Source organism: Oncorhynchus kisutch, unplaced genomic scaffold, assembly GCF_002021735.2.
Source record: "Oncorhynchus kisutch isolate 150728-3 unplaced genomic scaffold, Okis_V2 Okis06b-Okis10b_hom, whole genome shotgun sequence".
NCBI classification, from domain to species: Eukaryota; Metazoa; Chordata; class Actinopteri; order Salmoniformes; family Salmonidae; genus Oncorhynchus; species Oncorhynchus kisutch.
Window position 1 is genome coordinate 16,412,981 of NW_022261983.1, and position 14,565 is coordinate 16,427,545.

Here is a 14,565-nt window from a genome sequence, read left to right on the forward strand (position 1 = left end):
GTCCTGCTACTGGAAGGACTATAACATTATGTGAACTGACCTGAACAGGTTTAGACTGGTCATCTATGATATGTAGGTTATATACAGTACATTCTCTGTCCTGCTACTGGAAGGTCTATAACATTATGTGAACTGACCTGAACAGGTTTAGACTGGTCATCTATGATATGTAGGTTATATACAGTACATTCTCTGTCCTGCTACTGGAAGGACTATAACATTATGTGAACTGACCTGAACAGGTTTAGACTGGTCATCTATGATATGTAGGTTATATACAGTACATTCTCTGTCCTGCTACTGGAAGGTCTATAACATTATGTGAACTGACCTGAACAGGTTTAGACTGGTCATCTATGATATGTAGGCTATAGCCGAGGTATAGACCTTGATCTGCATATCACTAACAAACTGCTACTATACATTATAACCTAGTCTACTTTACATAATATAACATCTACATATCAATAACAACCCACTACTATACATTATAACCTAGCCTACTTTACATAATATAACATATCACTAACAACCCACTACTATACATTATAACCTAGCCTACTTTACATAATATAACATCTACATATCACTAACAACCCACTACTATACATTATAACCTAGTCTACTTTACATAATATAACATATCACTAACAACCCACTACTATACATTATAACCTAGCCTACTTTACATAATATAACATCTACATATCACTAACAACCCACTACTATACATTATAACCTAGTCTACTTTACATAATATAACATATCACTAACAACCCACTACTATACATTATAACCTAGTCTACTTTACATAATATAACATCTACATATCACTAACAACCCACTATTATACATTATAACCTAGTCTACTTTACATAATATAACATATCACTAACAACCCACTACTATACATTATAACCTAGTCTACTTTACATAATATAACATATCACTAACAACCCACTACTATACATTATAACCTAGTCTACTTTACATAATATAACATATCACTAACAACCCACTACTATACATTATAACCTAGTCTACTTTACATAATATAACATATCACTAACAACCCACTACTATACATTATAACCTAGTCTACTTTACATAATATAACATATCACTAACAACCCACTACTATACATTATAACCTAGTCTACTTTACATAATATAACATATCACTAACAACCCACTACTATACATTATAACCTAGTCTACTTTACATAATATAACATCTACATATCACTAACAACCCACTACTATACATTATAACCTAGCCTACTTTACATAATATAACATATCACTAACAACCCACTACTATACATTATAACCTAGTCTACTTTACATAATATAACATCTACATATCACTAACAACCCACTACTATACATTATAACCTAGTCTACTTTACATAATATAACATATCACTAACAACCCACTACTATACATTATAACCTAGTCTACTTTACATAATATAACATATCACTAACAACCCACTACTATACATTATAACCTAGCCTACTTTACATAATATAACATATCACTAACAACCCACTACTATACATTATAACCTAGTCTACTTGACATAATATAACATCTACATATCACTAACAACCCACTACTATACATTATAACCAGGTCTACTTTACATAATATAACATATCACTAACAACCCACTACTATACATTATAACCTAGTCTACTTTACATAATATAACATATCACTAACAACCCACTACTATACATTATAACCTAGTCTACTTTACATAATATAACATCTACATATCACTAACAACCCACTACTATACATTATAACCTAGTCTACTTTACATAATATAACATCTACATATCACTAACAACCCACTACTATACATTATAACCTAGTCTACTTTACATAATATAACATCTACATATCACTAACAACCCACTACTATACATTATAACCTAGTCTACTTTACATAATATAACATATCACTAACAACCCACTACTATACATTATAACCTAGTCTACTTTACATAATATAACATATCACTAACAACCCACTACTATACATTATAACCTAGTCTACTTTACATAATATAACATCTACAAATCACTAACAACCCACTACTATACATTATAACCTAGTCTACTTTACATAATATAACATATCACTAACAACCCACTACTATACATTATAACCTAGTCTACTTTACATAATATAACATCTACATATCACTAACAACCCACTACTATACATATCACTTGATGCAAAAAACCTTTCTGAATGGATCAATGATTTCCCCCTCAGATCAATCATGTCCATTTTAGCGCTTCTGTCTACATTCTCAGATACATTTAGAAAATAACAGATTGAAAGACAATAAATATCCTGTTTTTGATTAATACAATAAATATCCTGTTTTTGATTAAGACAATAAATATCCTGTTTTTGATTAATACAATAAATATCCTGTTTTTGATTAATACAATAAATATCCCACCTTTAAATAATAAAATAGGAATTTGTTCTGAACAGACTTGTCTAGTTAAATAAAAAAGGTGAATAAAACTAATTGTGAGACATGGCCTTGTGCTGCTGTAATGTCTAGAACTACCTTAACAGTGACTTATTATTATTGACAGTTACCATGGAGAAGAGATGGCACATCTACATATTCATGTGATTGTATTAAATAACCTGACTGTTTCGATATGTCTGTTAGTAAATGTTTTATAAGAGATTATTAATAAATTATAACATTATTATAACAAAATTATTGACATTCAATAATTACTGTGTTAACCACAACCAACATGCTGGATCTCTGTTTAGGGGTCAGTTCTCTAAAATGAGTCTCTCTGGGGAGAGAGATGAAGGGGACCCTGCCTCAAAAATGAGTCTCTCTGGGGAGAGAGAGGGAGGACCTGACACTAAAGCTAAGAGGTGAGATGACAGTTGTGTTTAGGAATTATTTTGAGTTTCTTTCAAAAATGCCATTTCCAACAATGTTCACATTCGTTTTTTAAATTAGAAATGGTTGTTTATGGCTTATTATTTAACAACATGATGTTGGTTGCTTATGGCTTATTATTTAACAACATGATGATGGTTGCTTATGGCTTATTATTTAACAACATGATGTTGGTTGCTTATGGCTTATTATTTAACAACATGATGTTGGTTGCTTATGGCTTATTATTTAACAACATGATGGTGGTTGCTTATGGCTTATTATTTAACAACATGATGATGGTTGCTTATGGCTTATTATTTAACAACATGATGTTGGTTGTTTATGGCTTATTATTTAACAACATGATGATGGTTGCTTATGGCTTATTATTTAACAACATGATGTTGGTTGCTTATGGCTTATTATTTAACAACATGATGATGGTTGCTTATGGCTTATTATTTAACAACATGATGTTGGTTGCTTATGGCTTATCATTTAACAACATGATGTTGGTTGCTTATGGCTTATTATTTAACAACATGATGTTGGTTGCTTATGGCTTATTATTTAACAACATGATGTTGTTTGCTTATGGCTTATTATTTAACAACATGATGTTGGTTGCTTATGGCTTATTATTTAACAACATGATGGTGGTTGCTTATGGCTTATTATTTAACAACATGATGGTGGTTGCTTATGGCTTATTATTTAACAACATGATGTTGGTTGCTTATGGCTTATTATTTAACAACATGATGGTGGTTGCTTATGGCTTATTATTTAACAACATGATGTTGGTTGCTTATGGCTTATTATTTAACAACATGATGTTGGTTGCTTATGGCTTATTATTTAACAACATGATGGTGGTTGCTTATGGCTTATTATTTAACAACATGATGATGGTTGCTTATGGCTTATTATTTAACAACATGATGTTGGTTGCTTATGGCTTATTATTTAACAACATGATGGTGGTTGCTTATGGCTTATTATTTAACAACATGATGTTGGTTGCTTATGGCTTATTATTTAACAACATGATGTTGGTTGCTTATGGCTTGTTATTTAACAACATGATGTTGGTTGCTTATGGCTTATTATTTAACAACATGATGTTGGTTGCTTTTCCTCCAAAGGGAGAACTTGAAATAACATGATGTAGATAATTAAATCATCAAAAGAACAACGTGTTTATTATTGTACACTCTTAGAACAGAAGGTTCCTTCTAGAACCAAAAAGGCTTCTATCACATTAATATATGGAACCACTAAAAGTTATATATATTGTTGGGTTCAGTGAAGAAGAACCTCTAGAGTTCTGATCAACAAAAGGTGAATGTGTTGAGGATGTGAACCCAGCAGCCCTCCAGTGGTCAGATCAAGTCCGCCTGTATTTTCCAGCACCCAGCCTGGGATTCGAACCAGCCACCTTTCAACCACAAGTCCACAAATCCAATTCCTGCCACAGCTACAACTCTTTAGCCTTTGGGCGAAAACCTGAGTTAATCTTCAGAAATAAGCATGAGTTAATCTGCCAAAATTAAGACAAAATGGTATCACTTGTTATACAGAAATATTATACATAATCATTGCCAAAAGCACAAGACATACTGTTGCATGTAGGTCTATATTATTTATGGATTGATCATATAGAAATATAAAACATTATTATAAACTACTACAAAGCAATTACATGTGGCGCAGGAACCACTGACTCACTGCATTATTCTATAGTATTATCAAGACAGCTGCTGTTAACTCTTAACTACTTAGGACAGCTCACGAGGTGTCCTAAATATCTGCCGACTAGGTGGGACTAGAGACTTCATGCATAGTTACCCACCCACTTATACCCATAAGTGTAAAATGTCTTTATTCTCAGCACTTATATGGCCAATGTTCTACTCTGAGACACTTTGTGGACATGGTCCCAGATCTCAACATATTGTTATAGAAAAACATACAATTTTTGTTTTACATAATAATCCAAAATGAATATTACTAATGTAACCCACTGTAAAGACTGGGTTTAGTTGATTGTGTTGCACTGATCATGTCCGCGTTCTGGAACTGTCCGCGTCCCCGTACAGAACAGTCCGCGTCCCCGACAGAACAGTCCGCGTTCCCGTTCGGTGTGGCGCCAAGCCGGTTACGCGCAGAGTGGACTGAGGTGATCTTGGGGAATAACGACGTAGTTTGTTACAGTGTTGAAACACCGAAGTTTATTGTTCAATTTGCTTTTTTCTTTACGGTCAGGGACAGTATGAGTGTAGCCAGATCCTTTTCACTCTCTATCCTTGTTTCAATTTGTGGTTCACCGAATTCATCATCGAGACGAGAGACAGACGAACGACCTGCTAGCTAGTCGGTACAGCTCGGTAAGCTAGCTATCTACTCTACCAGCAGCATCCTAGTTATCCTAGCTAGTCGGTACAGCTCGGTAAGCTAGCTAGCTACTCTACCAGCAGCATCCTAGTTATCCTAGCTAGTCGGTACAGCTCGGTAAGCTAGCTAGCTACTCTACCAGCAGCATCCTGGTTACCATAGCTACCACTACATCATCACCGGCTGTCTGCATTTCTTGTGGACGGATGGAGCTCCCCGGTTGTTTCTTCCACCTGTTAAATCCCGGTGAGGCTTCTCCCTCTCTCGTTGACGGATGCTGGCCACCTCTGTCCGGTTCTCCTCTTCACTAGATGGACGGTAACTTTAGTGTTTAAACCCTCTGTGTCCAAGGACCGAACTTTTGAATATTATTTTCAGGGCGCCTCAATAGCAGGTATTGAACCCCGGGTAAATAATCACTAGTCAGAACCTCAACCTCAGTATACATTCATTATAAAAAATCATGTTAATATCTGATATTGTGAGTAAACAACCTCGAGAGTGCGTCTTCCAGCCCTCCAATAAATTACATCATTCAACCCTCCTGGTTAGTAAATGTACCTCAACATCCCCCGGAGAAGGCAGAGTAACGACACCAGCCTTTTAGCGGGGCTGACAGACTGACTACAACGCTCGCGACGCTAAATTAATTTCGTTATTAAAAATGACACACTGCTCGCGCGCGTTAACTAACGTCTGGAAGTCAGTTCTATTTGTGAAACTCTTCTTATGTTTCCCCATCTGAGCTCAGAGTAGATGAGAGATGTAATGTTTGTCTCTGTTGTGTTGAAGACCAATCAAGCAGGAGAGACCAGCCTCCCCTGTTCCCAGCTGTGTGTCCATGAAGAGTGACCAGTCTATGAATCAACCTCTATACTTTAGAGATGGAGACTTTTCTACTGAACAAAGGTAAGAAGAACTCATGGGTCATGGTCAGTGAGTTAAACAACACTGTCTCTAGTCATTTCTCCTCTCCCATTTTCCCATTTATTGTTGTTGTTTTCATAATCCATAAGCTCATCCTTTTGTCCATCTTCATAGTCCTAAAACAATATTAAACAAACACAACATTCCCTCCCTGTGTGTGTGTGTGTGTGTGTGTGTGTGTGTGTGTGTGTGTGTGTGTGTGTGTGTGTGTGTGTGTGTGTGTGTGTGTGCGTGTGAATATTATTTTCATGGCGCCTCAATATCAGGTATTGAACCCCGGGTAAATAATCACTGTCTATGAATAAACCTATAGATTTTAGAGAGGGAGACTTTTCTACTGAACAAAGGTAAGAAGAACTCATGGGTCCTGGTCAGTGAGTTAAACAACACGGTCTCTAGTCATTTCTCCTCTCCCATTTTCAGTACTGGTACTCCTTATAGTCTCATTATTACCTCAACTACCTGGTACCCTGCACATTGACTCAGTACTGGTACTCCTTATAGTCTCATTATTACCTCAACTACCTGGTACCCTGCACATTGACACAGTACTGGTACTCCTTATAGTCTCATTATTACCTCAACTACCTGGTACCCTGCACATTGACTCAGTACTGGTACTCCTTATAGTCTCATTATTACCTCAACTACCTGGTACCCTGCACATTGACACAGTACTGGTACTCCTTATAGTCTCATTATTACCTCAACTACCTGGTACCCTGCACATTGACACAGTACTGGTACTCCTTATAGTCTCATTATTACCTCAACTACCTGGTACCCTGCACATTGACACAGTACTGGTACTCCTTATAGTCTCATTATTACCTCAACTACCTGGTACCCTGCACATTGACACAGTACTGGTACTCCTTATAGTCTCATTCTTGTTATTTTGTGTTGCTATTTCCTTATTTTTATTTACAAGGCACAAGGACAACGTAGCACGTCCTGTGAACACGTCAGGGTTCCATAGCCGGAGGCAGACCAGCAGAAACTGGACCAGCAGCACAACAAGGTAACACGTCTGGTGAACAGGTCAGAGTTCATATCCTCAGGTAGACCAGTAGAAACTGGATCAGCAGCACAACAAGGTATCACGTCTGGTGAACAGGTCAGAGTTCATATCCTCAGGTAGACCAGTAGAAACTGGATCAGCAGCACTACAAGGTATCACGTCTGGTGAACAGGTCAGAGTTCATATCCTCAGGTAGACCAGTAGAAACTGGATCAGCAGCACTACAAGGTATCACGTCTGGTGAACAGGTCAGAGTTCATATCCTCAGGCAGACCAGTAGAAACTGGATCAGCAGCACTACAAGGTATCACATCTGGTGGAGCCTGTATCAATACTGATAGGATGGAAAGAAAGGGAGCTCTGCTCTCAGATCAGCTTTCTCCATTCAAATATGTTCTTTACATTAGAATTATTTCACAATACTGACCACGGATCAGCTTCTATTATCCCCTATGGCTACATATACTAAATGAATAAAATGTCAAATATAAGTGTTTTACATACAGATCTCATATTACTGTATTGAATTATTATATTAAAATATTTAAATATTGATGTTAAAAGTGTATCATTTATATAGTTATGTTAAACATTAAACGTTAAACATTCCTTATTAAACATGTATTTATTTGTTACATTTGACTGTGTAGCAGATATATATTATTACTGTGTAAAACCTAGCAGATATATATTATTACTGTGTAAAACCTAGCAGTACTACTGATTTCTCTGAGAGTGAGGCAGATATATATTATTACTGTGTAAAACCTGGCAGTACTACTGATTTCTCTGAGAGTGAGACAGATATATATTATTACTGTGTAAAACCTAGCAGTACTACTGATTTCTCTGAGAGTGGGGCAGATATATATTATTACTGTGTAAAACCTAGCAGTACTACTGGATGAGAGTGAGGCAGATAGAAATAATTTAGAAAAAACATTATTATTTGTCTCTGAAAAAGACATAACTTATAAACATAATTTCTTTAACGTTCGCGACGCTAAATTAATTTCGTTATTAAAAAATGACACACTGCTCGCGCCATTAACTAACGTCTGGAAGTCAGTTCTATTTGTGAAACTCTTCTTATGTTTCCCCATCTGAGCTCAGAGTAGATGAGAGATGTAATGTTTGTCTCTGTTGTGTTGAAGTCCAATCAAGCAGGAGAGACCAGCCTCCCCTGTTCCCAGCTGTGTGTCCATGAAGAGTGACCGGTCTATGCGTCTACCTATAGAGTTTAGAAAGGGAGACTTTTCTACTGAACAAAGGTAAGAAGAACTCATAATCCATAGGCTCATCCTTTTATCCATTTTCATAGTCCTAAAACAATATTAAACAAACACAATGTTCCCTCCCTGTGTGTGTGTGTGTGTGTGTGTGTGTGTGTGTGTGTGTGTGTGTGTGTGTGTGTGTGTGTGTGTGCGTGTGTGTGTGTGTGTGTGTGTGTGTGTGTGTGTGTGTGTGTGTGTGTGTGTGTGTGTGTGTGTGAACTCCCTGGATGAGGAGATGTAATCTCATGTTTTGTCCACAGAAACCAACAGGGGAGACCAGAGTCAGAGATTCTCAGTGGTCAGTCTTCCCAGAGTCATCAAACAGACCTGGCCTCCATATTCAGTGTATGTGGTCCTGTTATGTACATTTGTTTTTGTTTACCTCAAGTAAAGTTGATCTGTCAATCATTCATTAATGTGTTGATGAGAAAGCATTTATTCTCTTGCTTAACTTATTTACTTTATTTATTTCAGTTGCTTGAAGAGAAAATGATGACATTTGTGAAGAACGAGCTGAAGATGTTCAAGAGGATTCTTAGTCCAGAACTCCCAGAAGGCTTTGAGAGTCAGAAGCAGGATAAGGAAGTGGTGGATGCTGAAGATGAGAAGCAGGAGAGCAGTGCCAGACAGGGGGCTCTGAAGATCACACTGCACATCCTGAGGAAAATGAACCAGAAGGAGCTTGCTGACACACTGGAGAAATGTAAGATCTGTCTGCGTCATGTTGAATGGTGTTTTATAACATTGTGTTGATTCATTTAGAGAGAGAGACAACATTAATAATACCATCAATGAGGCCTCCCGGGTGGCGCAGTGGTTAAGGGTGCTGTACTGCAGCGCCAGCTGTGCCATCAGAGACTCTGTGTTCGCGCCCAGGCTCTGTCGTAACCGGCCGCGACCGGGAGGTCGTTGTCTCATCGCGCACCAGTGACTCCTGTGGCGGGCCGGGCACAGTGCGCGCTAACCAAGGTTGCCAGGTGCACAGTGTATCCTCTGGCACATTGGTGCGGCTGGCTTCCGGGTTGGATGTGCGCTGTGTTAAGAAGCTTGGGTTGGGTTGTATATCGGCGGACGCATGACTTTCAACATTCGTCTCTCCCGAGCCCGTACGGGAGTTGTAGCGATGAGACAAGATAGTAGCTACTATACAATTGGAATTGGGGAGAAAAAGGAGTAATTAAAAAAAATAAAAAATACCAATAATAATATAATCAGTCACACCAGTCTGTAATGCATTAGGAAAATATTTACACATTTATACAGTCAGTTAAGATAATCAATTATTATAATGTACAACTTTATAACAGTCCTACAATACTGTAGACATTAAAACAGACGTAATATTAATATCCTCTGTGTTATTTCTAGATTCAGATGAGCTCGCTGTGATTTGCCAACGTGAACTCAAATCTAATCTAAAGAAGAAGTTTCAATGTGTATTTGAGGGGATCGCTAAACAAGGAAACCCAACACTTCTCAATAAGATCTACACAGAGCTCTACATCACAGAGGGTGGAACAGGAGAGGTCAATAATGAACATGAGCTGAGACAGATTGAGACAACAACCAGGAAACAAGCAAGACCAGAGACTGCAATCAAATGTAATGACATCTTCAAACCCTTAACTGGACAAGACAAACGTATCAGAACTGTGCTGACAAAGGGAGTCGCTGGCATTGGGAAAACAGTCTCTGTGCAGAAGTTCATTCTGGACTGGGCTGAAGGAAAAGCAAATCAGGATGTCCAATTTGTATTTTCATTCCCTTTTCGGGAGCTGAATTTGATGAAAGAGGACAAACACACTTTGATTGAACTTCTTAATCACTTCTCAATGGAAACCAAACAATCAAGAATCTCCATCTACGACAAGTACAACATTTTGTTCATCTTTGATGGTCTGGATGAGTGCCGACTGCCCCTTGACTTCCAGAAGAACAAGATCTGTTGGGACGTCACAGAGTCAACCTCAGTGGATGTTCTGCTGACAAATCTCATCAAGGGAAATCTGCTTCCCTCTGCTCTCCTCTGGATAACTACCCGACCTGCAGCAGCCAATAAGATCCCTTCTGGGTGTGTTGACCAGGTGACAGAGGTACGAGGGTTCAATGACCCACAGAAGGAGGAGTACTTCAGGAAGAGATTCAGTGATGAGGACCTGGCCAGCAGAATCATCTCACACATAAAGACATCAAGGAGCCTCCACATCATGTGCCACATTCCAGTCTTCTGTTGGATTTCTGCAACAGTCCTTGAACACATGCTGAAACATAAGAGAGAAGAGATGCCGAAGACTCTGACTGAGATGTACACACACCTTGTGGTGTTTCATACCAAACAGAAGAATGAAAAGTATCTTGGGAAAGAAGAGACATGTCCACACTGGAATAAAGAGAGCATTCTGTCTCTGGGAAAACTGGCTTTTCAACAGCTTGTGAAGGGCAATCTGATTTTCTATGAAGAAGACCTGAAAGAGGCTGGCATTGATGTCAATGAAGCCTCAGTGTACTCAGGATTGTGCACACAGCTCTTTAAAGAGGAATGTGGGCTGTACCAGGACAAGGTGTACTGCTTTGTTCATCTGAGCATTCAGGAGTTTCTGGCTGCTGTATATGTGTTCCTCTCATTCATCAACAACAATCAGAATCTAATGGATGAACTGCAAACAAAGTCCAGTATCTTTTCTTCGCTGTTCAGAGACGAGCCTGAAGTTACTTTCTACAAGAGTGCTGTGGATAAAGCCTTACAAAGTGAGACGGGAAACCTGGACCTTTTCCTCCGCTTCCTTCTGGGCCTCTCACTGGAGTCCAATCAGAAGCACTTACGAGGTCTACTGACAAAGACAGGAAGCAGCTCACAGACCCATGAAGAAACAGTCAAGTACATCAAGGAGAAGATCAGGGAGAATCCCTCTCCAGAGAGGAGCATCAATCTGTTCCACTGTCTGAATGAACTGAATGACCATTCTCTAGTGGAGGAGATCCAAAGCTTCCTGAGCTCAGGAAGTCTCTCAAAACCCAACCTGTCACCTGCACAGTGGTCAGCTCTGGTCTTTGTGTTGCTGACTTCAGAAAAGGAGCTGGATGTGTTTGACCTGAAGAAATACTCCAGATCAGAGGAAGGTCTTCTGAGGCTGCTGCCAGTGGTCAAAGCCTCCAGAGCTGCTCTGTGAGTAAATAAAATGACATATAAGAACTAATCATCAGGAAGAAATATTCAGTTTAGAGAAAAATATGTATTATAAAATGTATATAATATTATATTGAAAAACATATTGAATAAATTCATTGATTTTCACATTAGTATAACAATATGACCATACAATTCTAGGAAACGGAAGATGAATCTATATGTTGTTTGAGAGAATAAACCAAATGCATTGTCCTTCTACACTACTGGTGTTAAATTAACAGTGTGTTTGTGAAGTCATGATGATCTCTTTGTCAGGCTGTCAGGCTGTGGAGTCACAGAGGAAGGCTGTGCTTCTCTGGTCTCAGCTCTGGAGTCAAACCCCTCACACCTGAGAGAGCTGGATCTGAGTAACAATGACCTGAAGGATTCAGGAGTGGAGCTGCTCTCTGCTGGACTGGGGAATCCCCACTGTAAACTGGAGACTCTGAGGTCAGTATTCCTGTAGTTGGTCAACAAGTGATAACTGTTCATCAGATCCACATGTGTTTACCAGACACACATAGTCCACACCATATGTGTTTGGACAGTGAAGCTTACAGTTTTAAATGTGGTGCTCCAGCATTTAGGATTTGAGATACAATGTTTCATATTAGGAGACAGTACAGAATGTCACCTTTTATTTGAGGTTGATGGTGAGAGGTTAGTATGTTTTGTTGTAGCCTCTGTTATTGGTAATGGTGAGAGGTTAGTATGTTTTGTTGTAGCCTCTGTTATTGGTAATGGTGAGAGGTTAGCATGTTTTGTTGTAGCCTCTGTTATTGGTAATGGTGAGAGGTTAGTATGTTTTGTTGTAGCCTCTGTTATTGGTAATGGTGAGTGGTTAGCATGTTTTGTTGTAGCCTCTGTTATTGGTAATGGTGAGAGGTTAGCATGTGTTGTTGTAGTCTGTTATTGGTAATGGTGAGAGGTTAGCATGTTTTGTTGTAGCCTCTGTTATTGGTAATGGTGAGAGGTTAGTATGTTTTGTTGTAGCCTCTGTTATTGGTAATGGTGAGAGGTTAGCATGTTTTGTTGTAGCCTCTGTTATTGGTAATGGTGAGTGGTTAGCATGTTTTGTTGTAGCCTCTGTTATTGGTAATGGTGAGAGGTTAGCATGTTTTGTTGTAGCCTCTGTTATTGGTAATGGTGAGAGGTTAGCATGTTTTGTTGTAGTCTCTTATTGGTAATGGTGAGAGGTTAGCATGTTTTGTTGTAGTCTCTGTTATTGGTAATGGTGAGAGGTTAGCATGTTTTGTTGTATCCTCTGTAACTTTCTCACTCATTATGATTCATTCACGATCTTTCTCAGTCAGGCTTGATGTTGTCATTGTGTTCGAGGAATATGGGACCAGATAAACTTTTGTCTAATGTAATACACTTTAAGTGTCAGAATAGTTATGACTTCTTCAAAAGGGGGACTAGATACATAAAATGCTTTTAATTTTTCTAAACGGTGAAACAGATATGTATTAAAATATCCTCAAATAAAAGGTGACATTATAAACTGTCACCTCATATGAAACATTTGATCTGAAATCCAAAATGCTAACAGTGTAAGCAGGGAAAGCTAAGCGAAATATTTTAATATAACCTGTCTGTCATTGTATTTCTCTGTGTTTGCAGACTCACTGGCTGTAAACTCACAAACACATCCTGTGAAGTGTTGGCCTCAGTTCTCAGTTCAAACCCCTCACACCTGAGAGAGCTGGACCTGAGTAACAATGACCTGAAGGATTCAGGAGTGAAGCTGCTCTCTGCTGGACTGGGGAATCCCCACTGTAAACTGGAGACTCTGAGGTCAGTATTCCTGTAGTTGGTCAACAAGTGATAACTGTTCACCAGATCCACATGTGTTTACCAGACACACATAGTCCACACCATATGTGTTTGGACAGTGAAGCTTACAGTTTTAAATTTGTAAACTGGAGACTCTGAGGTCAGTATAATATATATTGTGGACTGTATACTCAATACAATCTAAATCTGATACCTCACTGTCTAAATAGATATGGTGTGGACTGTATACTCAATACAATCTAAATCTGATTCCTCACTGTCTAAATAGATATGGTGTGGACTGTATACTCAATACAATCTAAATCTGATACTTTGATAATTTATAATAATGATACACTATTTTATGAATAGATATGGCAGATTTCAGGATACTGATATATCTGAATATGTTGAAAAAATATACTGCCACTATTTTCACCACCAAAGAATATCAGTGTGATTTTAATATGATTTGACTCTTTGCAGGTTGTCAGGCTGTCTAGTCACAGAGGAAGGCTGTGCTTCTCTGGTCTCAGCTCTGAGGTCAAACCCCTCACACCTGAGAGAGCTGGATCTGAGTAACAATGACCTGAAGGATTCAGGAGTGAAGCTGCTCTCTGCTGGACTGGGGAATCCCCACTGCAGACTGGAGACTCTGAGGTCAGTATTCCTGTAGTTGGTCAACAAGTGAAAACTGTTCACCAGATCCACATGTGTTTACCAGACACACATAGTCCACACCATATGTGTTTGGACAGTGAAGCTTACGGTTTTAAATTTGTAAACTGGAGACTCTGAGGTCAGTATAATATATATTGTGGACTGTATACTCAATACAATCTAAATCTGATACCTCACTGTCTAAATAGATATGGTGTGGACTGTATACTCAATACAATCTAAATCTGATACCTCACTGTCTAAATAGATATGGTGTGGACTGTATACTCAATACAATCTAAATCTGATACCTCACTGTCTAAATAGATATGGTGTGGACTGTATACTCAATACAATCTAAATCTGATACCTCACTGTCTAAATTTTAATTTTAATATGATTTGACTCTT

The 14,565-nt window shown here is 38.3% G+C and overlaps 1 protein-coding gene across 1 annotated transcript in view; it reads left to right on the plus strand.

The window, feature by feature from the left end:
• Positions 1-9,209: 9,209 nt before the first annotated feature.
• LOC116359846 (NLR family CARD domain-containing protein 3-like) overlaps positions 9,210-14,565 on the plus strand; it is a 9,718-nt gene continuing 4,362 nt past the window's right edge. The window contains exons 1-4 of the mRNA XM_031813717.1: positions 9,210-9,253; positions 9,919-11,162; positions 11,193-11,716; positions 13,343-13,516. Of these exons, the coding sequence (XP_031669577.1) occupies positions 9,217-9,253; positions 9,919-11,162; positions 11,193-11,716; positions 13,343-13,516 (1,979 nt within the window). The 5' untranslated portion in view covers positions 9,210-9,216. The remainder of the gene's footprint in view (positions 9,254-9,918; positions 11,163-11,192; positions 11,717-13,342; positions 13,517-14,565) is intronic.